We start from the raw sequence: 26,290 nt of genomic DNA, 5'->3' as shown, positions 1-26,290 counted from the left end.
CAAAAAGCTATAAGTCCCGCTCATTTGATTGGAGCTATGTTTCATTGATAGTTTGGAATTTATAGTATGTTCTATTCTTTTTATCCTAATTTTGATTTTCAGTTGCTTGGGGACAAGCAACAATTTAAGTTTGGTGTTGTGATGAGCGGATAATTTATACGCTTTTTGGCATTGTTTTTAGTATGTTTTTAGTAGAATATAGTTACTTTTAGGGATGTTTTTAATAGATTTTATGTTAAATTCACATTTCTGGACTTTACTATGAGTTTGTGTATTTTTCTGTGATTTCAGGTATTTTCTGGCTGAAATTGAGGGACCTGAGCAAAAATCAGATTCAGAGGTTGAAGAAGGACTGCTGATGCTGTTGGATTCTGACCTCCTTGCACTCAAAGTGGATTTTCTGGAGCTACATAACTCAAAATGGCGCGCTTCCAATTGCGTTGAAAAGTAGACATCCAGGGCTTTCCAGCAATATATAATAGTCCATTCTTTGGCCAAGAATAGACGATGTAAAATGGCGTTCAACGCCAGCTTTCTACCCAAATCTGGCGTCCAGCGCCAGAAATGGATCAAAAACCAAAGTTGAACGCCAGAAATGGATCCAAACCTGGCGTTCAACTCCACAAATAGCCTCTGCACATAGAAATTTAAAGCTCAGCCCAAGTACACATCAAGTGGGCCCCGGAAGTGGATTTATGCATCAATTACTTATTTCTGTAAACCCTAGTGACTAGTTTATTATAAATAGGACCTTTTACTATTGTATTAGACATCTTTGGACGCCTGGTTCTTAGATCAGAGGGGCTGGCCATTCGGCCATGCCTGGACCTTTCACTTATGTATTTTTCACGGTAGAGTTTCTACACTCCATAGATTAAGGTGTGGAGCTCTGCTGTTCCTCAAAGATTAATGCAAAGTACTACTGTTTTCTATTCAATTCATCTTATTTCGCTTCTAAGATATCCATTCGCACCCAAGAACGTGATGAAGGTGATGATTATGTGTGACGCTCATCACCCTTCTCCCTTATGAACGCGTGCCTGACAAACACTTCTGTTCTACATGAAATAAGCTAGAATTAATATCTCTTAGATCTCTTAATCAGAATCTTCGTGGCGTAAGCTAGAATGATGGTGGCATTCAAGAGAATCCAGAAAGTCTAAACCTTGTCTGTGGTATTCCGAGTAGGATTCAATGATTGAATGACTGTGACGAGCTTCAAACTCGCGAGTGCTGGGCGTTAGTGACAGATGCAAAAGGAGGGTGAATCCTATTCCAGCATGATCGAGAACCGACAGATGATTAGCCGTGCTGTGACAGAGCATGTGAGCATATTTTTCACTGAGAGGAGGGGATGTAGCCACTGACAACGGTGATGCCCTTGCATAAAGCCAGCCATGGAAAGGAGTAAGACTGATTGGATGAAGATAGCAGGAAAGCAGAGGTTCAGAGGAACGAAAGCATCTCCATTCGCTTATCTGAAATTCTCACCAATGAATTACATAAGTATTTCTATCCCTATTATATTATTTATTTTCGAAAACCCATTACAATTTATATCTGCCTAACTGAGATTTGCAAGGTGACCATAGCTTGCTTCATACCAACAATCTTCGTGGGATTCGACCCTTACTCACGTAAGGTATTACTTGGACGACCCAGTGCACTTGCTGGTTAGTTACACGGAGTTGTGAACCATGGTCTTGGCATCATGTTCTTGGCGCCATTACCAGGGAAAGAAAGAGCGATAAATTTTACATAATCAAAGTGTAATCACGATTCCGCGTACCAGTTAGCACAACTTGTGACACTATGAAGTTGTTTAGCTCTTTATCTTCCTCCTCAGGTATATCTACCGGTTCGGCATCTACATCTTTATCATCGAACACAGGGTGAGCTTGATAAGGATCCATCATTAGGTCTCTGACCGTAAAACCATAATGGATTTCATAATCCTCAGGATTTGACTCCCTTTGGCCCCTCGGGTGGCATGTTCAAATCAACCATCAACCTTCTAATGTTTGTTCTGACTGCCGCAGATGATGGTTTCTGATCACCCACTTTTGAAGAAGTTTCTGCACATATATCAACCAGAAACACAAATAACTCCAACAGATAGACATTTGAAAAATGATTGTGCCAACCCTTGATTAGTTGTATGTCTTCATCATCATGTATTCGATACCTATATCAAATGAAAAATTATTAGAAGTGATGTTTACATAAACAAGTAATATTAAAAAAGATTCGACAAAATAAGGAAATAACAAAAAATAAAATACCTTTTGTAAATTAAAGTGCCATACACCTCCATCAGATATCCGTAATATAGATTTTTCTTACCCTCTTCGTGTGTTGTTGCTTAATCGCATGTACTATAAAATTTATCAACATCACACCTCTCTCACTTCAGTTGGAAAGTATACAAAAGTTGGTTGTCCGCTAAATACAATAGATCCATCTTGATCAAACACGATTTCGTCATCATAATGAATTAATAACAATGATATTCCATACATTATAGGGAGAATAGTGATGAGAAGTATAAATGAGAAAAAATAAATATAGACATAAATGAAGAGAACTCAGTGTATGAAATTTTATATTAGGGCTTGGGGTAAGTTCGCTGCTAGAAAAGGTGAACTTCAACAAATTACGTAAGTTCGCCGATGCAGTGAGCGAACTTGCTTCAGCTTCCAAAAAAAAGGTTAGATCATGGTAAATAAAAAGGAAAACATTGTTTTTGGGAAGTAATAATTTTTTTATTCTATTCCATAAAATTTTCCAAAAAAAAAGACAAAGAATAAAAGGAAAAAGATGATGAAGAAGAAAAAGAAGAGAAAGAGGAGAAGTTTTGAATTGTGCAGAATTTATTAAAAAAATAGTGCTAAAACTTTTTAACTGTAATGCAGAAAATTTTTTAATTATGAAATCAAAATTTTTTAATTGTCACAGAGGTTCTTGTTAAGAAGGTGAAATAAAAAAAATTATGAGAATGTAAAAAAAGAAGAAGTTCTTGTTAAAAGGGTGAAATAAGAAAAATTATGAGAATGTGAAAGAAAAAGAAGATGAGGAAGTAAGAGTTTTGAATTGTAGAATTTATTAGAAATATAGCACCGAAATTTTTTAACCGTAACACATAAAATATTTTAATTTTGACACCGAAATCTTTTAACTGTGACACAAAAAATTTCTTAACCAATATTTCTTATTATTGAACTAATTGAGTTGTATTAAACTCACATATAAGAGGTCTAGCCATTCTTATGTCATTTATAACAAATTGATATATTTTTTTGTTCCAAGACATATTTGAATGTGTTTTATTGATTGAGTGAGTTCAAATTTTAGATTTGTAATTTTTTAAAGATCTCTTATGTCGTTTGTAAAAAATTTCAGTATTATTTTCATTAGATTTTTTTTGTCATTAGCTAAAAATTTCTATGTGACTTTTGTTATCATTCAACTAATTGTGTGATATTAAACTATGAAGAAGAAGATGATAATGATAATGATGATGGTGATGGTGATAATGAAAGAAGAGGAGGAAGAAAAAAAAGGAAGGAATAAAATCAAACGAGATGATGATGATGATGATGATGATAAAGAAAGTGGAGAAGGAGGAGAAGATGATGATGATAATGAAGATTGTTTCCGAGCTACCTTGAACGATGGGATCCACAATCCGGCTTGGTCGGCGAGCTTCATGATGGGGGGTGACCTGCAAAGACACTCCGATGCTCATGTCAAAATGGATCTAAGAGGTAGGATTTTAAGTGTGTGTGTAACGTACCTGGGGGAGCTCTAGATTCCCCTTTATATAGTTTTGCCTTGTTATCTTATCTTTTCGGTTAGCTAAGATATGGGAGATGTTTGAATTTGACTGTTGGTTGGCGATTCCTAGTTATCTAGCTTGTTCTGGGTTCTTGGGTTGCAAGGATGGTTTGGGCCATTGAAGTCAGGATCCGGGTCCGTAACAGTGCCCCAAACATGGCATGTTCGGTATTGGTGACAACAACACACTTCGTAGACTCGAGTTCACCCTACTTTTTGATAGATTAGTTAGCAGTGAATAGTCACCTCAGGGCTTCTGGTCTTGGTGATTGTGAGTGTGCTTTTCGAGGCGTCACGTCAATTGACATGAGGGATCATTTAATGCCATTGTTCTTGATTTTACCATTTTGCCCCTTGGTCTTTTCGTATTTGTGCTTTTTGAAGTGTATTCGTTTGAAAAACCACTTTAGTTAGCTTCTCATTTCCCTCACATTGTTTTTCTAGCTTCCCTTCTCTCTCTCTCTCTCTCTCTCTCTCTCTCTCTCTCTCTCTCTCTCTCTCTCTCTCTCCATCATTTCTGTTCGTGCTTTCTTCCTTGTTTTGGCTTCTATTTTTCGCCATTGGTGGGTTGTGCTATCCATTTCTAGAATGGCATTTGCTCTAGTGGTGATTGATCAAGGCTTGCCACATTGTCTCCACTGCTCTCTGCTTGTAATCGTCTTCTATTGCCATTTAAGTAAGCTTGTTACCTTTGCCATTTCTCTTCCTTTTGCTTTGGTAGTTTGTAGTTGGTAGTGTGGCTCCGCCGTGAAGGTGTTTTTAGGAGGCTAGAGATGGTGCCACAACCTCTCTGTTAGGACTTAGGCTAGCTTTTCCTTGAGTTTTGTTAGATTTAGACCTCTGTTTTTGTAGTGTTTAGGCTTACAATAATGGTGGTGGTACCCCCAATTTGTAGGTATGATGCAGAGGAGAGCCGATCCTCAACCTCAGGGGTTCGTATTTTCGGATGGGGGTGTTCTCCGGACCTATTACTGGTGTACCTTCGATGTGGTGACCAGAGGACGGAGCCGAGTTCGTCTGCTCAATCGCCCTTTTTCTGCTCCAGTCTTTTCTTGATTTCCTTTAGGATCACTTTGTTGGAGGCTTTCACTTGCCCATTGGTTGGGGGTGTTCTACCGAGGAGAAATTTTGCCAAATTTCCAGACCTTTGAGGAAGTCGTGGAATTTTTTGTTCGTAAATTGGGTGCCATTGTTCGGGATAACAACCTCCGGTATGCCAAATCTAATTATCACTTGCCTTAAAAAGAATTTTTTGCATTGTGTTGCCTGCTGGCCAAGGCTTCAGCCTGTATCCACTTGGTGTAGTAGTCGATGGCTACTATAAGAAACTTGAGTTATTCCGGGGCCGTAGGGAAAGGACTCATGAGATCGATTCCCCCCATAGCGAAGGGTCGGAAGGCCGTGATGGTATAAAACTCTTCTGCTGGGAGCTTGTGGAAGTTCCCATGTGTATTTGCAGCAACCCTCATGTACTTTTCTCATGACGTACTCCGTTTGGTCGTGGAGGAGGCACTTCAAGAGCGGTTGCGAGATGCCAATTCGATATAATACCCCTTGTATTATTGTGTACTTGGCTGCTTCTCTCTTGAGCCTTTTTTGCTCGGATAGATTAGGAGGAAGACTTCCTTTTTTGATGAAGTCTTTGGTCGGGGTCATCCAATTCAAGCCTTCTGGTTGACTCAGGACCAGGGTGACTGAGGGTTCCTTAATTGCTTCCTGGATGAGAGAATAGTTCCCTGCTATGGACTTGGTGCTAGCCAGCTTTGACAATAGGTCCGCTCTTGCATTCCTTTCCCAGGAAACGTGTTATATGGTTACCTCATCAAAATCCGTGCATTTGAGAACTTTTAACCACATGATGAATTCTTCTTCCCACCATAACCCTCCATGAAAAAATACTCATATCCATTGATCCAAGAGCAACATGATCTTAATTACATTAGCCAAGTGGAACAAGAGCCAAGGGATTGTCTCAAGAAAGCGATGGATCAACTTAAAGCAATCATATTTCAAAAGGAGCAAGAGGAAGCCCAAAAGAGGCATGAAGCTATCATGACTAACTTTGCCAAAATTAAAGCCAACTTGAACTCATAGGATTCATGCCACAAACAAAGCATTTCTACGGATGAATGTGGAGAATCAACCGAAGATCGGAGCATGAAAAGATTTTAGAATCTCAACTTGAGAACAAGGAGATAGAGTATGCCTTGCAGCAAGTAGAGAAAGTTGAGGTCATTGAAGAGGAAGAAGTGGTTGAAGATCTAGGAGAAGTTGAGTGTGAGGTGGATTCCAAGGTGGTAGAACCTTCTTCTATTGAGCTTGAAATTGATGTTGAGGAGGATAATGCGCAACCTCCAAGGCATATTGTAAATAATGAAAGATTGGAAGAAGTTGAGCAAGCGGTAAGCCCCACCATTGAAGATGATTCCGCACCAACTAATGTGCTAGTGAGATTGTTGAACCTTCCTCATTATGTTGTGAAATTGATGATAAGGAGGACCGTGTACAACCTCTGAAGAGAGAACTTTTGCGTGGTCTAGAAATTTGCAAATAAATCCTCGTTGCAAGTATAGTTTTTAAACCATCAAAAGTCCTTTCATACAAATGTTTTGGTTGTCACAAGTAACAAACCCCTAAATAAATTGATAACCGAAGTATTCAAACCTCGGGTCGTCTTCTCAAGGAACTGCAGGGAAGTATGTTCTTATTATTGGTTATGGAGATTGTAAATTGGGGTTTTGAGAATGAGGAGTGAATAGTTTAATTAGCGAATAAAGTAAATGAAGAACAAGCAATTTAAATGGCAAGTAAAATAAATAAATGACTGTAAATAAACTTTTGGCAAGGTATGAGAAACTAGAGGTCCTATCCTGGCTATCCTTATTAATGATGATGAGAATTGAATCTTAATTCCGCTTTGTTAACCTTTACTAAGATAAAGGAAGGTCAAGGGATTAATTGGATTGATCTTCGGATCCTATTTTATTTTCTAAGAAAAGATTGGGATTCTTGAAGCTCAATTCAATTAACAAAGATAACAATTATCAAGCATGTTTGAGTTTGATAACTCCTGAGTTACTGATTTCTTAACCAAAACCAAAAGGAGAAAAGTAAATCTACTGGAATAAGGATGTCTTCAGATTGGGAATAATTGTAACTAATAAATAAAAGAAAGCAATATTAACTAAAATACCTCAAATAACATTAATCCAAAATAATAATCTGTAACATGGAAGAATTCATAAATTAAATTGCAAAAGTAAATAATCAACTAAAGTAGTGAATAAAAGTAAAAGAGAAGCTTGAAGTAAAGGAACATTAAACCTGGGATCGAGAGTTACTCTCGAATTAAGAGAAATCCTAAATCCTAATCCTAAGAGAGAGGAGAGAACCTCTCTCCAAACTAAATCTAACTCATGAAAACTAAACTAAAGTCGTCTCTCTATGAATGGATGCATTCCCTCACTTTATAACCTCTGGTCTATGCCTTCTGGACTTGGATTTGGGCCAAAAAGGGCTTCAGAAATCGCTGGGAGCATTTTCTGCAATTTCTGGTGCGTGGCCTCTGTCATGCGTCCGCGTGGGTCACGCGGTCGCGTCATTCGGAGCTTTTCTTGTCACACGGTCGCGTCAGTCATGCGGCCGCGTCATATGTGTTTTGCTTAAGGCGCGCGGTCGCGTCAGTCATGCGGCCGCGTCGCTGTTGATTCGCGCTTGGCATGCGTTCGCGTCGCCCATGCGATCGCGTGGATGCCAGTTTCTTTAAAAACTCTGTTTTGTGCTTTCCTTCCATTTTTGTATGTTTTCTTTCCATCCTTTAAGTCATTCCTGCCTTAGAAGATCTGAAACTACTCAGCACACTAGTCACGGCATCGAATGGAATTAAAGGTAATTAAAATAATTAGTTTTAAAGCATAGGAAACATGTTTTTCACATACATCACCTAATGAGGAAGGGAAAGTAAAACTATGCAATTAATATGAATAAGTGGGTGAAGGATTGAATAAATCACTCAAACTAAGCACAAAATATATCATAAAATATGGGTTTATCAACCTCCAATACATGACTTGAGTAATGAGAAATGTGTAGAAGAAGTTGGTGAACAAGGAATCGTAATTAACAAAGCATGTCAAGGGGTGGTAGCTATCAAAGAGGAGTCAAAGGGAGTTGCAATCACCTTGCCAAAGCTGGTTGGAGCCTTTCTCACCGAGCAACCATCCATCATATCATTTGAGTGGGTGAAATTCATATCTCTTTGTTTATTTTTTCCACTTGAATATGGTTTACTTGAAACGAATGGTCAACTTCGAACTATTTGTGAATTTAAGAGTAAGAGCGAGTTGTGTAATGGTTGGAAAAATAATGCTAGGCTCATTAAGGTTGAACCCTCAAGGTTTAATCCCCATAGTTGGAGGAATGCTAAATTGAATGGGTCTAAAAGGATGATTTGGTGCCTAAATGAGAATTCTGTGTGCTTTTCACCCGAATGGAATCATGATGATCAACTTGAAGACGGGTGTAAAAATAAGGTTTGGGATCCCAGATTACAAGATAAGGATCAATTTTGGGAGCACCTAGCTTGTTGTGAACTTCATCAAGGCTTGGTGGATATCAATTGGAGTGTTAAAGCAAACTTGAAGTCCAAGCATTCGTGGAAGTTCAAGGATGAATACAAGCACAAGCCACCTTGATAAGAGCTCTCCAAAATATCCAACTTAAGGACTATAAATAAAAGTGCTAGGTGGGAGATACCCCACCATGGTAAACTCTTTCCATTCTCTTGTGTATATAGTTGATGAATGAATTGAGTTTCCATTATTAGGTACTTTCTTTCTTTATATCACTCTTGTATATATTGCCCCTAGATGTTAGTTTGCTTGGTTAGATTTGTGTTTTAAGTTGTATGTTAGAATAGTTGAAAAACTTGTTTTGAATTGCATTTTTGTTTGAATTGCATAGTTGAATGTTTAAATAATTTTTAGAATTTTAAGAGTTTGTTCATTTTGAAATTGGTTGGTTTTAAAATGTAATTAGTGGGTGAAATTCTTGTTTATGTTTGAGTTCATGTTGAAAAAAAAAAAGAGAGCATTACGCGTACGCATGCCCCACGCATACGCGTGACATCCCAGAATCTGACCATGCATCAACAGTGCGTGGACTATCCTACCGCATGGCATGGACAAAGAGTTGTGCCAGGATCATGCGGGAGTTGTGCCTTGGGAACAACTGCATGTCATGCGTACGTGTGCCCCACGCGTACACGTCGCCTCCCATTTTCCCCATGTCACGTGTACGTGTGACCCCCTGCTTCACACACTCTTCTTTTCTTCTTTTCTCTTCATTTCTTTTCTTTTTTTCTCTTCTCTTTTCCTCTTCCCCTCCTCCACCCACCATCCACCACTACGATTCCCCATCCACGATCATCTCCTTTAGTTAGTTAGTTAGTTAGTTAGTTAGTTAGTTTAATTTTCTATTTAATTTTCTGTTTTGGTGCTAAGTGTTGGATTATTGATTTGATTTGATTTGTTGATTCTGATGGGATATTGCTGGTGATTACTGACTTATTGCCATTTTAGCATCATTGTTGGATTTCTTTGTTGAGGTTATAATTTGTTGCTTGGTATTGAATCTTGCTTCTTTGATATTTTTACATACCAAGTACCTGAAATTGCTTTCAAAGCATTCTAAAATTTTTAAATTTCATGTTTTGACTACCATGTGATTTGATTTCATTATCTATCATTAGGTAGTTTACTTCTATTTGATTCCTTTGTTGTTAGGTAATGGTTGCTTATGTTGATTTTTATTTACATCACTAAGTTTGTGCATCGGTATTATGGAATTTGTAAAATTGGATTGTAAGTTCACTTAGGGACATCTTTTTGAAATTCTCAAGCTATATGGACCATGCTTACTATGTGATTGATTTTACCTTATATCTCTCATTTTCTAAGTTGCATAGCAATCATGTCTCCCACGTTATGTCAACTAGGTGATGTGAACAAAAATTCAAAGTGTTTCATTGATTGATGTGTGAGTTCCATATGTATCTTGGTCTGTTAAGTTCTCTTGCACATGAACCAATGTCCATTCATTATCCATTTCACAATCGATTGATTCTTGCTTGAGTACTTTCATGCTTCTTTATTACTTGTTTGTTTGTTTTAACTTACAAGTTTTTTTAAAAGTATCTCAAGCACACTAGAATGAGTAAAGTACATAATTCTTTTGTGTAATTGTGACATAACTTTCAATGCTAGTGTGTGTGTGCGCGCAACTTAGAATTCACATACTTATTTTAATTCATGTCACGCATTGATTCACTCACTTCATTTTGGTGATCATCACCTCATTCCAACAATCTATGCTTCCTTGCTTTTGCATTTACTCATCTTGCTATCATGTTTTCTATCTTGGAGGATGATTCACCATAAGCAAAAAGGGAAGAAGAAGAAAGAACATGCAGCAGCCGGTTGATCCACCAGCTGAAGATGGCAATCCGCATAGTCGCCGTACCTCATCTTTGAATGCACCAAGGACAGTCAAACTTTTAAGTGTGGGGAGGTCATCCGACCAATCGGCCAATCTTGGGTGAAATATTCTAATCCCAACACTTTCATATTTCAAAATTTGTTTTTGTTATTACCATGTCTTTTAGAATTTTTAGTAGCGTTTTCTTGGTTTGCATATATATATATATATATATATATAGGGCATTCCAAAAATTACTTTGAGTTAAAATATTTTTCATAAAACTTGCTTGGACTATATTATGGAATATGTTTTTAAGCTAAGAACACATAAGCTTGTGAGTTTTTGAGCATAATTGTGCGGTTGCATCATATAACCACTATTTTCCTTGTTATGTGTTATTCTCTCTCTATGAATGTAATCTTTGATTTGTTTGATTTTTTATGTCCATTATTTTGTGTATGAATGCATTTATATGATTGAGACCTTTATTTCATTTGAGCTCACTTACCCAAATAGCTTTACCCTTTTATCTATCTTTGTTAACCAATTTTGAGCTTATTTTAATCTCTTTTTATTTTTTATTTTAGCACATCACTACCTCTAAGTAAAAAATAATAAATGTCCTTAATTTGGATCTTTGATTAGCTTAGGCTAGTGAGAGTGTGTATCATTTAAGTGTGAAAAAATTTAGAAACTTTGGTTGATGAAAATGTGGTTTATGTTTCTTTTGAAAATATTAGAAATTTGGGTACATACTCATGTATGAATTATGTAAACCATATGCATTCACCTTTTGTATATATTATGTTATTGTTGAAAAAAATTTATATATATATAAGAGAAAGAAAAAGAAAAAGAAAGAAAAAAATAAAAAGGGGACAAAATGTCCCAAAGAAGAGTAATAATAACAATGTATATATGTTATGGTTGAAAAGAATACATGAGTATGTGAAAAAACAAGGTTCTGAAAACCAAACCAGTCATCAAACTGCTCTAACTGCTGATTCAATGGTTTATTAGTTCAACCGGTTCGACTGGATTCAACCGAAAAAACCATTTTATTCCAACAATTAATTAACAGCAACAAGGTTTATAACAGCAAAGTGCATTTGTGATTTATATCTCTATCTCTATGCATAAGAGTCTGATATGAATAATAAATTGATAATGCATTGAATGGTTAGCAACAAATAGTATAATACACATTATTACTTAACATATCTACCTACATAGAGTTATTTATATGTTATCGGTGAAAATAATATGTCATATTGCACAAACATTTGACTAGCTAGGCCTCGGGCATGTAGAAGAAGATAAAATAAAACTAAAGAAGAAATTCATCCTCGAAGTTATAAAAAAGTTGGTGAGCTTCTGATCTGGGAGGGAATACAGTGTGAATATATGGTAATAGCATAAACTAATAGATTTTCCCAAGTAGCTTAAGTAATAGGTAGTAACAGCAGCAATTATTCACAAATATTAATAATTATTCAACCCTCACAGATTATTCAACAATTATTGTTATAAAAAAATAAAAAATATCTAGAAGCTAGAAGTATAGAATAGAACAGAACAGAACAGAGCAGAGCAGATCCAGGGGGAGTAGCGCTGGCTAGTGGAACAGAGATGGCGTCGGCGACGGTGGAATAGAGTTCGCGATGGAGGCAGAAGGCGATCCCGGTGACTGTGCTTCACTGCAACCCACAACAAAGTTCAACCAATAGCAGCAGCAAAATTCAACCAATAACAGCAGCAAAATTCAACAATTATTCAACCAATAACAGTAGCGAAATTCACAAAATAATTAACAATTATTCAACTCATAACAAGTTTATAGATTTTTCAACAATAATTAATTAATTATTCAACAATTATGAAAAACCTAGAAGCTAGAAGCATAAAAGTATAAAACAGAGGGGGAATCGGTTAACAAAATTGACCGGTGCAACCGAGCTGACGCTGGCGATGGTGGAACAGAGGTGTGCGACGGAGACAGGAGGCGAGTCCGATGACGCTGCTTCCAGAGCTAAAACGGCTATGATGGTGGAGAGATGCACGATCACGACAGTAATCTTCGAGGCTCCAACTTGTGACGACGGCTGGACGGAAGTGACGGAGACAACTCACCGACAGTGAGAGGAAGGACTAGCTCGAGGGTGAAGTAAGGAGAGGGAGTGCTGTGCCGTTGTGTCTTGTGTGGAGCAAGGGTTAATGGGTTACTGAGTTAGGGTTGTTGGGTTAAATGGAAAGTCCAAACGGCGGCGTTTTGGTAAAATTTCAAAAACTAGCCGGTTCACGATTCGGTTTGACCGACTGGTTCCCGTTCGGTTTGGCGGTTTGACGTCAGTTTTCTAATCCCACGGTTTTGTCATTAGTCCGAACCGGGATTCCCATCGGTTTGCAGTTCAACTTGTTCGACCGGCCGGTTCGAACTAGTTTTCAGAACCTTGGAAAAAAGTGGGAATTATGGGTAGCTAGGTGTTGTATTAGAATTGTATAGGTTATTATATGTGTTTGGTGAGAGTTTAGGTTAATCAAAGATGCAAATTTCAAGCTCACTTAGCCATATATATCCTTACCTTGACCCTAGTCCCATTACAACATTGTGAAAAATCCTCATGATAATTGTATCTATGCATTGAATAATTGTTGATAGTTAGATGAAAAAAATCTTAGAAAGCATGATTAGAAGAGAATTGAGAGAATCAACCCTATACACTTGAGCGATTAGAGAGTACACACATCCGATGAGGGGTTCGATTGCTCAATTTTATGGTTCCACCTGTGATTATCTCTTATCTTGCAAGTTTGTAAACCCCTTTCAACAACTCTAATCAATTGTTGGATTTGACTTGGATGTGATTGCTTTAGCCCTTTTGTTCATATATGTATTCTTGAAAATTGATTTATTTTGACCAAGTAGTTTCATGCATTTAGATAGAGTGCATATAGATAGTTTACATTGAATAAATGTTGATACCCCTTTCTTGTCTTTCTTGAGTTTAGCATGAGGACATGCTATTGTTTAAGTGTGGGGAGATTGATAAACCCCAATTTTAGGGTTTATCTTGTGTTGAATTTAGTGAATTTTATCAACTTATCTGACATTTATTCAATAAAATAGTATAGTTTTGTGAATTTCTCCTAAATTGCACTTAAGATTGAAAATATGCTTTTTCGACTCTTAATTTGCTAAATTTAATTCACTTTAATTCTATTCGATGTTTTTATGTGTTTGTTAAGTGATTTCAGGCTTAGAGGGCAAAGATTGGATTGAAGAAATGAGGAAAAAGCATGTAAAAGTGGAGAATTCAGGAAGAAATGAAGTTTTGAAAATCTGTCATGTGGCGCGTACGCGTGACCTGGAAAATCGTAATATGGCGCGTACACTTGACCTTGAGCGTACGCGTGACATGCAGCATGTGACTCACTTAAAGAAAACGTGGCTGGCGATTTCTAAGCTCATTTAAGCCCAAATCCAACTCATTTCTGAAGTATTTGAAGCCAAATCCAAGATGGAACAAGGGGAGAGCAATTAGGGTAGCTTAGGAACCATGTTTTATGCATTTTCTAGAGAGAGAAGCTCCATCTTCTCTCTAAAATTTAGGGCTTTTAGTTTATTTTCCTCTTAGATTTAGGTTTCAATTCTTGCTTTGATCTAGTTTCAATTGCTTTTCCTTGTTTAATTGCTTTGATTCTCTTAGTTCATCTTGTTAATTTCTCATTCGTGTCACCTTTAGTTTCATGAACCTTTATTACTTTTAATTTTATTTAATGTAATTTGATGTTTTTATGTTTATTGGTGTTTAATTGAGTTGTTATTATTGTTATCTTGCATTTGATAGTTTTAGGTTTTATAATTATTAGAATTTAATATGCTTTTTTTTATGCACACCAAGTGTTTGATAAAATATTTGGCTTAATTTTAGAGTAGACTTTTTGCATTCTTGACTTAGAAAGAAAAATTAGGTACTCTTGAGTCATTAATATCCTATTTATATTGGTAATCTTGAGTTGTTAGTTAATCTTGTTTTCATTGATACTACTTATGGATTGTGATTAACTAGGCCTATTTGACCTTCTCCTAATGTTGGAGATAACGTAGTAGGTTTAAATCTTGGTAATTATTGTGTTATGATTAATGACTAGGATAGAAAATCTCAATTCTCATTCCTCTCCTTGAATGCCTTTTTAGTATTTACTATCTTTAGTTGTTTGCTTTATTTTCTTATCATTTAGATTCTCGTCTTCTTATTTGCAAACCACCCTATGAATCTGATAACCAATAATATGAATACCTCACTACAATTCCTTTGAGAGACGACCCGAGATCTAATACTCTCGATATTTTTATTGGTTTGCACTTGTGACAGACAAATTAAACTCTAATGCGGGTCAATTGTTGGTTTGGAACTATAGTTGCAACGAAGCGATTCTTTTATTGAGAAGAAATTTCGAACTGACGTTTGGCCTACATCAAGCACCTTCGAATGGGCTTCGAAAAGGATAGTGGCTGCGATGGAATAGAGCTAGCGCCGGCGCAACCTTGGCTGCGCGATAGAGGCTTCCACGTTCACACGGTGGCTGCGCGATGGAGGGGAAGGAATGTTACGATGGCTGCAGCGCGATGGAAGGGAAATGAGGGAGCAGGCGGTGGCTATTCAAAGTTGGAAGTTCCGACGACGGCGGTAGCAGGCGGTGGCTGAACGGAAGTGAAGGAAGACCAGGAGCTCGATGAGAGGAGCTTTGGACTGAGTGAGAGAGAGGCAGAGAGCGCGTTCCTGGAGTCTGGAATTAAGGTTGGACTGGAGTAGAGTTGTGAAGATAGGGTTCAGCACAACCAAAACGACAACCTTTGCTTCCTAATTCAAAAAATCGGCCGGTTACGGTTCGGTTCGACCAACCAATTTCCGGCCAGTTCGACGGTTCAATAGTATTTTTTTAAATTGGCAATTTTAGCATCTGACTGATCCATTTTTTGCAGCGATTCACGGTTCGATCGGCCGATTCAGACTAGTTTTCAAAACCTTGCTGCATAATGTAATAGATACTGGCCGAGAAACTATTTTCTTACGGAAATAGATTTTTTAAATTTTTTTCTCAATTAATCTTGTAAAATGTTATCTCGCACTATTCAAAACTTAACTAGGATCAAATAAAAACATGTGAAAAAAAGGTCTTATATAATGTAAAATTACATTTTACAAAATCAACAAAATCAATTAAGAGTTAAAAAAATCTATTTCTCTTTCGATAAACATGCCTAGTTTTTTTTTTTTTTTTTTGTCATAGGTATAGGCTTGAGGAACCAGCCCAACCCAGTTATTACCCATAGCCCGACCCGACCCGACCCCGATCTTCTGCCCCGTTCACAGTTTTACTTTTACACCGACTAGAGTAGCATGTAATTGTGATAAATAGAAACTTTGATTAGTTGGGTTGGGCTATTGATATAAAGACTGGACTAACCAAGTTGGGGTATGATTCAGTGATATAAAGACTGGACCGGTTTTTTGCGCGGGGCACATCCTAGTGAAAAGAAAAGAGAAAGGAGGGAAAATTGCGTGATTTGCGGGAGCTTAGGCCAAATTGCGCAGTTAACTACGCTACCTTTTCTGGTTGACTAAGAGAAGAGAAGCCTCTATCTGCAAATAGAGATGCAATTGCTTACAATTCTTCATCATCTTCTTCCATTTGCTGTTACTGCAAAAGAGAAAAAGGATGGAGGCAGAGCAAGCCACATCAGGAGCTAACAATGGAATCGGAAGCTTATACATGAAAGTGATGACCGATGAACAACTGGAAATGCTGCGGCAACAGATATCGGTCTACGCCACCATCTGCGACCGCCTGGTTGAGATGCACAAATCTATCACCACTCAGCAAGACCTCGCAGGTTCGGTTCATCTTTAATTTCACGATCTAATTTGTCATCAATTAGGAGAGTCATGAATGAATGTTAATTGTTGTCTAGGAATGAGGTTAGGGAATTTATACTGTGATCCTCTCATGGCGTGCTCCGGCCACAAGATAACGGCGAGGCAGCGGTGGACGCCGACGCCTCTTCAACTTCAAATTCTGGAGCGTATATTTGACGAAGGGAATGGCACTCCAAACAAGCAGAAGATCAAGGAGATAACCCTTGAGCTTGGCCAACATGGCCAGATTTCAGAGACTAATGTCTATAATTGGTTCCAGAATCGAAGAGCACGTTCCAAGCGCAAGCAACTGCTTCCCTCCCAGAATAATCTAGAAGCAGAAGCAGATGTAGAAGTAGAGTCTCCAAAGGAGAAAAAGATGCCAGAAATTCAAGAAACAATTCATCAAGTTCCTTCCTATGAGAACTTGTCCCACAGTCCTGATATAGGTATATACCGTTTTGCTAGAGCACCCAATCTTTCTTTAACCTTGTATCATCAAACTGTGTGTAAAAATACTGCTTGTTTATAAGCGAATCCTTTTAGTTCACCATGGATAATTTGCTAGTTATGTATTGGGGTTCAGTTGACACGAGTTGGTTCGTTGTAATCTTTAGACTTTACTTAATTTAGTATAAAAATATATAAATATATGAATTCTTTTGACTTGTATAAATATTAGTTTTAAATCTGATTGGTTTGTTTTGTTATGCAGGATTTGAACAACTGATGAGTAAACTAGAAACTGGAGGCTGCTATGGTTCTTATTTTCTTTAGAGATGTGCCAAATGATTGTGGATGGTGCTATCCCAAAATAGGAGATTTCATCCAGCTGAACATGTTGTCTAAGTCTAACCACAAGTAATGTGGCATAGCATATATATAGTGTATTGTAGAAACTATGGTTGGTGCTTTCAAGAACTAACTACTGCTTATTATACATCACTGTGATTCTGTGGCAATTTACTTAATACCAGAAATTCTAATCTCCACGATGTTAATAATGAAACTCGCATAACTGGATTTGGAAACATGGTTTAGCATACAAATTAGCACCATTGGGGTATTATATAGAAGAGAGAACATGTTATCCCGTAAAAAAAACAGGGAACATGTTAGTAGAACCTTCGTTTTAGCTGATGGCAACCATGTATCTAAATGAAATTGAAGGCTGAGCAGTACTCCCATCAGTCGTTCTCTTTGCAATATGATTGGCAGCAGCATTTGCTAAACCATGGTAGTATATATATTTTTTCTTTCATACATAATAATTAATTTTAATATATAAATAACATTTTTAATATAATAATGATACATCAATCCCATCATTTTTGGTTTTGGCAAATAGTATGGCATCGCTCAAATGATGACTTGTTATTAGCGATCATAAATTAAATAGCATAAATATTTTTAGATATCCATTTTGTTATGTAAGAAGTGAGTTCAAGTATGATAATTATTTAAAGTGTTTAAAAAATACAAAATTTTGATAAATAAAAAATATATTTAAATTCTTTTGATGAATAAATTAGTCCAGAATTTTTTATGATAAAAATATAATTTATTTGTTTAATTTTGTTTTAAAAATACAACACTTTTTACTTCGTATAGAATGTTTAAGGATGTAAACTGTCTCTTTCTTTTGTACATGTATGGAATCATTCTTATTTTCTATGCAGACATAAAATAAGTTGGACTGCTACACTCTAATTTTCCTTTTTGTTCCTAATCCATTCCTTTTAAATATTACAAAAAAATTGTAAAATGGGGCAGGTAGATAACTTTCTGTGTGTTTTGTTAGGACTCCAAAATCAAATCAATCGAATCATCAAGCACATCGGAAATAGATTTTGTGTTTTCAGCAATTAGCTGAAATAGTACATAAAAATAAGAGTAAAAATTAAAATTTACATTTTACTTATAAATATATTAAATAAGAATATTAATTAATATTAAAATGCTAAAGTGTCTGTGCTGGTTTTTTTTCCCCTTCTTCTAAAATTGATAAAAATGCTGATGTTAAATAAATTATTACAAATAACCTTATAATCAGCGGGTGCAAAAGAATAATGCTACAGCAGGACAGCTAATAAGAATTATTTAATATATGATTATTATTTTATGATAAGGTTTGTTGATGGTGTATAAGCTGGGGATTATTATTACAACATTAATATTAATATTAATATTACTTTATGTAGATGAAATCAAATGAAGCTTCTGCTTCTTAGTATCTCTCGTCTCATCCCCACAAACCCAAAGAGGCCCAAATCAAACTTAAACAAACGAGTCAGTGAAATTTCTCCGTCGAATCTCGACCTCTGTTCTCCACCGACAATACGCCACCGCATCTCGCCGGAAAAATTAAACCCGCCACCAGTTTTTCTTAATTTCTTCCAATTCAGGCGTAGAATTCTCGATTTGCCATCCACCGATATTCCCTTTTCTCCCAATTCATCATTTCCGTCCCTTTCTCTTTCAACTTAACAAATCCCTAAATCTGATTCAGTTCCTTCTGCGGCGTGCGATCTAATTTAGCGGTTGAAGATTGAAGCCGAATACATACAATTAATGAGATGGCAGCACCACCTAACATGGATCAGTTCGAAGCGTATTTCAGGAGAGCGGATTTAGATGGTGATGGAAGAATCAGTGGAGCTGAAGCTGTCTCGTTCTTCATGGGATCCAATTTGCCCAAACCCGTCCTTGCTCAGGTTCATTTATATTCTCATTATAATTCCTAATTCTAACCTATGCCATACGAATCACGCCACTGTACTTCTGTTAACTTATATCTTCTGCTTTTTTGGGATTCAATGATGTAATGGAATATGGATATCGTTTCGTGCTTGTTTTGCTTCGGATCCTTGTTCTAGGTTTTTTGTTTGATGCTTTGTTTATTATCTTCAATTATATGATGGAAACTTAGATGTGATCTAGCCTAATACTTGGTGTGCTTGGTGTATTTTACAGGTATGGAATTATGCTGATCAGGCCAAAACTGGTTTCCTTGGGAGGAATGAGTTTTACAATGCTCTGAGATTGGTAACTGTTGCTCAGAGTAAGCGAGATTTGACGCCTGATATCGTGAAGGCCGCATTATATGGTCCTGCTGCTGCAAAAATCCCTGCGCCTCAGATCAATCTTGCCGCATTACCCCCACCACGCCAGAATGCAGTAGCTCCTGCTGCATCAATGCCGCAGATGGGTGTCACCGCACTACGCCCAAATGCGGTAGCTCCTGCGGTTTCAATGCCGCAGATGGGTGTAACTGCTCCACGCCCGAATTCGGTAGCTCCTGCAGCTTCAATGCCACAGATGGGGGTGACTGCACCGCATCCGAATTCGATTTCGTCTGCAGCTTCAATGACGATGGGTGTAACTGCACCAACATCAACCCAAGGTTTTGCCTACAGAGGGCAAGGATTTCCTGGTCCTGCTGCTAACCAGCAATATTTTCCTTCCCAGCTGGGTCCGACCATGAGACCGCCTCAATCTATGCCAGCTACTAGCGCTCCCCGCCCACAACAGGGGGTTGTAGGCCCGGATATTTCTAAAGGAGTTAATGTGGCTAGCCACAATCTCTCTAATCCTAGCATCTCAAGTGGTTGGAATAGTGGAGGTCCTGGTACAGTTGCTGCTAGGCCTGGAGGACTAGCTCCATCACTTCCCTTATCAACGTCAACACCACCACTCGCTCCTGTTTCACCAATGTCCCAGCCAACAACTGTCAACACAAGAGCGTTATCTGTTTCTGGAAATGGTTTCTCTTCCAATTCAGTCTTGAGAAATGATTTATTCTCAACCACATCATCCACACTGAAACAAGATCCGGCTGGACAGAGTTTTTCATTTAGCAGTTCACCTGCTTCCTCAGCCATTGTTCCAGTGTCTAGTGGTGCCCAACCTGCAACAAAGAAGAATGCTCTTGATTCACTGCAGAGTGCATTCTCAATGCAGCCTGTGGGTAGTCAATTTCAGCGAGGACAGTCTGCTTCACATCCAAGCCAGCAGATTTCACCACCTGCTTCTGCTTCACACCCTAGCCAGCAGATTTCACCACCTGCTTCTTCTCCCCATGCATCATCTGGGATATCAGCTGGACTTGGAAATACTAATTCTGACAATTCACAGCAGTCTTGGCCAAAAATGAAACCTTCTGATGTGCAGAAGTATACAAGGGTGTTTATGGAAGTTGACACTGATAGGGATGGAAAAATCACAGGGGAGCAGGCCCGCAGTCTATTTTTAAGTTGGAGATTACCTATTGGTAAAACCTTTTGTTTTCATGCTGTGACAACTGTTTGATGTTGTTTCTGCATTATGTGCATTAATGTATTAACTTTTCCATGATATGTTGCATCATAGCTTCCTAAAATTGGAAATTGAGAATATTACGGATGCTTTTGCTGGTTTATATGGTTGGTGACAACTATTACACCTGAGATCAAATTCACATTTGGGAATCCACTTGATTAAAGCCAAGAATATTTAACAATTCCAAGTCCTTAAGTCTCATCCTTTATGAAATGAATACTTTAAACAATTTTGTGTTGGCTCGAAATTTGATGTTGCTATTGAAGATTCTGTGCCATGCTAATGTATTTTAGAAGGTGCTTGGGGGAAAACATTACACTGATGAGATGATGTTATTATTAGATATGTTTATCCACTAAAGCTCGGGACTATCTGTTTCCTGCTTAAGTTCTATCTGATTGCATATCTCATTATTTGGACATGCTCTTGTATAATTCTTGGGACGACCTCCTTTGATAGCATATAATTAAATATGTGCTGGACTTTCTGCAGATGTCTTAAAGAAGGTGTGGGACTTATCTGATCAGGATAATGATAGTATGCTTTCTTTGAAAGAGTTTTGTTATGCTCTTTATTTGATGGAGAGGTACAGGGAAGGTCACTCTCTTCCGCCAACCCTTCCACATAATGTCATGTTTGATGAGACACTATTGTCTATGTTGGGCCATCCTAAAATTCCTCATGGAGGTGCTGCTTGGGGTATACGCCCAGGTATAGTTCAATAACCTACAGATCATGAAAGTTTCCTTTTCCACTTGTCTTTTTAGGATATTCTTGATGGTATTTTTACTTCTTGTTTGTCACAAGGTTTTCAGCAGCAACAAGGGACGCCAGGTGCTCGGCCGGTGGCACCAATAGCTGGTTTGAGGCCGCTGGTTCAAGGAACTTCTGTCCAGGTTAGTGGCAATATGCTGCCCAATCAGCAAAAGTCGGGTGCTCCTGTGTTGGAGGATTCCTTTATGAATCGCACAAATAATGGTGAGCAGCATATGCCAAAGCCTCAAGATGCAACTACTACAGAGAAGGTATTTTCAGAAATGAAGGTTCCGTAACTGTTTTTCTTTTTACGTTATCAATGAACCCTTATCCTCCTCATGAGTCTTTGTAATTATCCTCTCTTTGTTGTGCTTAATTTATGATTGTCCTAATTTTTATTGAAAACAGTTCCTTCATTCTTTATAAATAAAAAATGCTAACATTATGAAGTTCATCTTAAACCAATAAGTTTAATTACATCCAATAACAATTTGAAGGCCAATGGACACCTTTGACTTTGAAATAGGAGCATTAAGTGCCAGTTTGGTAGTTCTTTCAATATTAATTTTAACCTAAAATTTATATCAGTGCCACCTTTTAAGGATGTTAGCCCAGTGTCCCAAATTTAATTTTGCAAGAAATTATTTTAAACGGTTTATGGGGCTCATAAGTACTTTTGGAAACCAAAAGTCTCCCATCTCATGTATTTTTGTATGTGGCCTCAGTTCCTTTGCACCTTTTGATATATCATAAAGATATCACTCTCTGTTGTTGTAGGCTGAAGAAGCAGAGAATGTGATTTTGGATTCAAAAGAGAAGTTGGAATACTACCGCAACAAAATGCAGGAACTGGTAATTCGTCACATTTATCTTTTCCTTTTGATCTTGAACTGATGTTGCGTATATGTACTTAAGGTTTTATACGTTGAGATAAACTAAATGGGGGATTCAAGGTCGTGCTGCTGGTAGCTTGGTTATAAGTAATTAGGGTTGATGCACAGCTGCTTGCTACTTCAAAATATAAATTTATTAATTATCTATGACCCTTTTATGTGAAAGTTGTAGCACATGGTTGCCTTTCTTGCTGGAAATGATCTCAACTCAAGCATTTGAAGTTAAGCATAAATTAATCTAATCAAACAGTGGTACTAGAATTATGCAGTTTAGTGTGAGGGAATGTCTTTAACTTGTTAATTCAATATAGCTAGTCCAGCTAATAAATGGGTAGGGATCGATTTGAAATTCAACCTATAGTGACTTAATGGTAGCTTTAAGGTTCTAGTTAGGCTTCAGTTTGATTTGTAGTTAGGATTGTGATGGTTGGAGAAGCTTTTCTTTTGCCTGAGAAACTGTAGTTACTAGTTAGAATCATGGTGGCATTTTATAGAAAGTAAGGCTTATAAATGGGTACATCTAAAGGAACTGTTTGGAGTTCAAGAAAGTGAGAAATATTATTTTTTAAGCTTTTTAATTGAGTATGATGGCTTATTATGTGCTGTTAATATAAAACTGTATGCAATGTTATGAGCGACTACAAACATTTGGTGGTGCACTCACTTGTTACACACCGATGAATCCTTTTTGTTATATGTATGTCAGGTTCTATATAAAAGCAGATGTGATAATAGACTGAATGAGATTACAGAAAGGGCATCTGCGGACAAACGTGAGGTATGTTCCTTTTCTCTTTAAATATATGATTTAACTTGAAGTTAGAAGAATAAACTCTCAGTTGCTGCTATTTTACAGGCAGAGTTGTTAAGCAAGAAATATGAAGAGAAGTACAAACAGGTAGCAGAAATAGCATCCAAATTGACTGTTGAAGAAGCTAAATTTCGTGATATACAGGTAATTAGAAATTTTCATTATTACTTGACAAATAGTAAAAGATAGGATCAATTGACATGCATTGTCCATGTGCTGCAAATATGAATTTATTTCTGTTAGTTAGGAGGATGTGCACTTGAACATTTCAATGCATCACGTAACCATTACTTTATACATATTAGGAAAGGAAGGTGGAGTTGCAGCAAGCCATTGTCAAAATGGAACAAGGAGGCAGTGCAGATGGTATTCTTCAGGTATTTTTTTTCTCTGAATAATTTCTGGTGTTCTAGAAAACCTCTGCATTATTTTATTGCTGAAGATTAGTTAATTCCATAGGTCCGGGCTGATCGCATACAGTCAGATCTTGAGGAGTTATTTAAGGCTTTGGCTGAACGATGCAAGAAACATGGGATAGATGTGAAGTCAATTGCAATGGTTCAGCTTCCTACCGGTAAGTTCGATGTTGATTTGTCTCCTTGTGGCTTCTTGCTTAACCCCTTAATTTATTGTTGATTCTCAAAGGGTCACACTACAAAATTGTCATTTTTTCTTTTACTTTTTGCTTTTCCCTCTTGTAATATGTGATTCTAGTTATTTTTCTTATGTAATTAATCTACTTCTTGGAGCCATTTAGAAACCTAAATTTTACGAGGGTATACTGGTGGCAAGCCCTACATAGTTGTTTATCCTTCTCTACTTGTTATGCACTAAATTGAACATCAGCAATTTGCTTAAACATGGGTACTGTATAATAAGTATGTGAGAGCTTGGGGAAAAACATTGGTTCTGTTTAAAATGTATCATTAACTTTACCAAGTTGTATGTATAAGTGGCTGTAATCATAGGTGAAAGATCTGTATAGCATATTAATAGCTATGAAGGCATTTTTCTCTCTGTCTAACATAAAAACATGATCGTGCATGTGTCTTGAATCATAGGATGGCAACCTGGGATTGCAGAGGGAGCAGCTCTTTGGGATGAAGATTGGGATAAATTTGAAGATGAAGGTATGCAATATTTCTTTCTTTGAGTTTTTTGTTTTTGTGTTTTTTGTTTTTTGTCTAATACCCAATTATTTGCTATTTTAACTTCCAGGATTTGCCAATGATCTCACTTTTGCAAAACATGCATCTCCAAAATCAAAACCCACCTTCGTTAAAGGAGAGCAAAATTTCCCTGATGACAATTCAGCTTATGGTTCACCTGTGAATGCAAATGGGAAGCAAGAAACTGCTATTAATGGTGATTATGCAGTTGAAGATGAATCTTATACACACAGTGAAGATGGCTTTGCAAGAAGCCCTCGTGGTAGTCCAGCTGGAAGGACTACTGTGGAAGACAGTCCATTTGTGAAAAGTCCTCGAGGAGATGCAGAAACTAGGTAACTTGTTTGTTTTCTCTTTATTATTTGCTGATAGGGTGGTTTCTGGGTCCTTTCCTATCTTTTTGTGGCTTGTTCTTCCTCTCTGCAGTACTTGGATTTGAATGTAGTGCATTTAGTAATTAAGATATTATTAATGTGGTAACAGAAGTTTTGATGAATCGACTTGGGGTGCATTCGACAATAATGACGATGTAGACTCTGTGTGGAATTTTCCTGGTACCAAGGTAACTTCTGTCAGATAGCTTTTCTTTGTATTGTTTTCTTTCTTTAAAAAAAGTAACAAATTCTCGGTGTCTGTAAATACTTGTGGAGGTGGAGAAAGCCCATATATGTATGAAACATAATGTGGTTTTTTATTTATTATTACTATTATCATCATCATCATCATTATTTACTATTATTATTATTATTATTATTATTATTATTATTATTATGTAATGTTGGTCTTCAATATTACCCTTATTTTTCAAAGTTATCCCATTTTCAGATATCAGTTGCTTTGATTTTCTTGACACAACCCTGTCCCGTTGTGGTTCTTTGCTTTTGTGAAGTAATTGATCTAATGCTATGATAATTTTTCTTGTTTGGTTCTGTAGGACTCTGATGGAGATTTCTTCAAATCTGGTGACTTTGGTATTAACCCAATTAGAACAGGATCTACACATGCAGATGGCATGTTCCAGGCCAAGAGCCCATTTACTTTTGATGATTCGGTGCCTGCAACTCCACTTTCCAAGTTCAGCAACTCTCCGAGATACAGAAACTCCACTTTTGATGATTCAGTACCTGCAACTCCACTTTCCAAGTTTGGCAACTCTCCAAGGTACAGTGAGGCAGGGGATTTCTTTGAGACATCAAGGTTTGATTCAAGGTTCGATTCCTTCAGCATGCATGATGGTGGGTTTTCTCCACAACCAGAGGGGTTTACAAGATTTGATTCCTTTAGTAGCAGCAAGGATTTTGGCTACAGTAGTGAGAATTTCACAAGGTCCGATTCTATGAGTAGCAATAGAGATTTTGGCTTAAATAATGATAAATTTGCAAGGTTTGATTCCATTAGTAGCAGCAGAGATGTTGGGTTCAATAATGACAAATTTTCTAGGTTTGATTCCATAAGTAGCAGCAGCCAAGACTTCGGCTACCATCCTGAGACGTTCACAAGGTTTGATTCCATGAGTAGCAGCAGCAAAGATTTCGGGCATGCAAGGTTTGATTCAATTAGTAGCACCAAGGACTTAGGCCACAGCAGTGCATTCTCTTTCGATGACACTGATCCATTTGGTTCCTCTGGGCCATTTAAGGTTTCTTCAGATACTAATTCTTCGAAGAAGGGTTCTGATAATTGGAGTGCATTCTAGCCTGTAAACCAAGTTTCCTGTTTCCTTTTATGTTTCCATTTCCTTGATTGTTCATTGTAGGCCATTTTTTGTGTATAGTTAGAAGAAAAGCTGGATGGTATTATTGTATTTTGTGGCGTTGATGTATTAGTCTAAAGATTTTTTTTTTTTTTAAGGATTTTTTTTTCCTGGGGCTGATGGAGGATGTGTATGAGTGAGAATGAGAGTGAGTGAGAGAGAGATGTGAGATTAAATGATTTGATGTGATATGTACTATACTGAGTTGAATCGCAAGTCAATCTCTATTAGGAGCATTGCCACTTATAAGATCTATTTTTCTTGTAAACTAGAGAGCAGTGCTCACTCTGCGTAGGTTCATAGAAGCATTAGTGCTATGCAGCTTCCCTCTGATGTATTTGGTTATGTATGTGTATCTT

At 37.3% G+C, this 26,290-nt stretch overlaps 2 protein-coding genes across 2 annotated transcripts; both read left to right on the top strand.

Annotated features, from left to right (window-relative positions):
* The first annotated feature begins 15,878 nt into the window (after window positions 1–15,878).
* Window positions 15,879–17,177, top strand: LOC107609801 (WUSCHEL-related homeobox 8). The gene is made up of 3 exons (XM_016311830.3): window positions 15,879–16,210; window positions 16,289–16,681; window positions 16,948–17,177. Exons 1-3 carry the CDS (start codon window positions 16,036–16,038, stop codon window positions 17,007–17,009), a joined length of 630 nt encoding a protein of 209 aa, XP_016167316.1. The 5' UTR covers window positions 15,879–16,035; the 3' UTR covers window positions 17,010–17,177.
* A 1,131-nt stretch (window positions 17,178–18,308) lies between these two features.
* On the top strand, window positions 18,309–26,199 carry LOC107609627 (Calcium-binding EF hand family protein). The gene is made up of 13 exons (XM_016311636.3): window positions 18,309–18,946; window positions 19,206–20,502; window positions 21,042–21,260; window positions 21,357–21,574; window positions 22,083–22,157; window positions 22,905–22,976; window positions 23,055–23,153; window positions 23,315–23,386; window positions 23,469–23,583; window positions 24,071–24,139; window positions 24,228–24,513; window positions 24,662–24,740; window positions 25,113–26,199. Exons 1-13 carry the CDS (start codon window positions 18,809–18,811, stop codon window positions 25,872–25,874), a joined length of 3,501 nt encoding a protein of 1,166 aa, XP_016167122.1. The 5' UTR covers window positions 18,309–18,808; the 3' UTR covers window positions 25,875–26,199.
* The last annotated feature ends 91 nt before the right edge of the window (window positions 26,200–26,290 follow it).

The sequence above is a fragment of the Arachis ipaensis genome, chromosome B7 (genome assembly GCF_059453495.1).
Source record: "Arachis ipaensis isolate K30076 ecotype BB chromosome B7, ASM5945349v1, whole genome shotgun sequence".
NCBI lineage: Eukaryota > Viridiplantae > Streptophyta > Magnoliopsida > Fabales > Fabaceae > Arachis > Arachis ipaensis.
The sequence above is the reverse complement of the archived record's forward strand: the minus strand, read 5'-3'. Positions and strand labels throughout refer to the sequence as shown.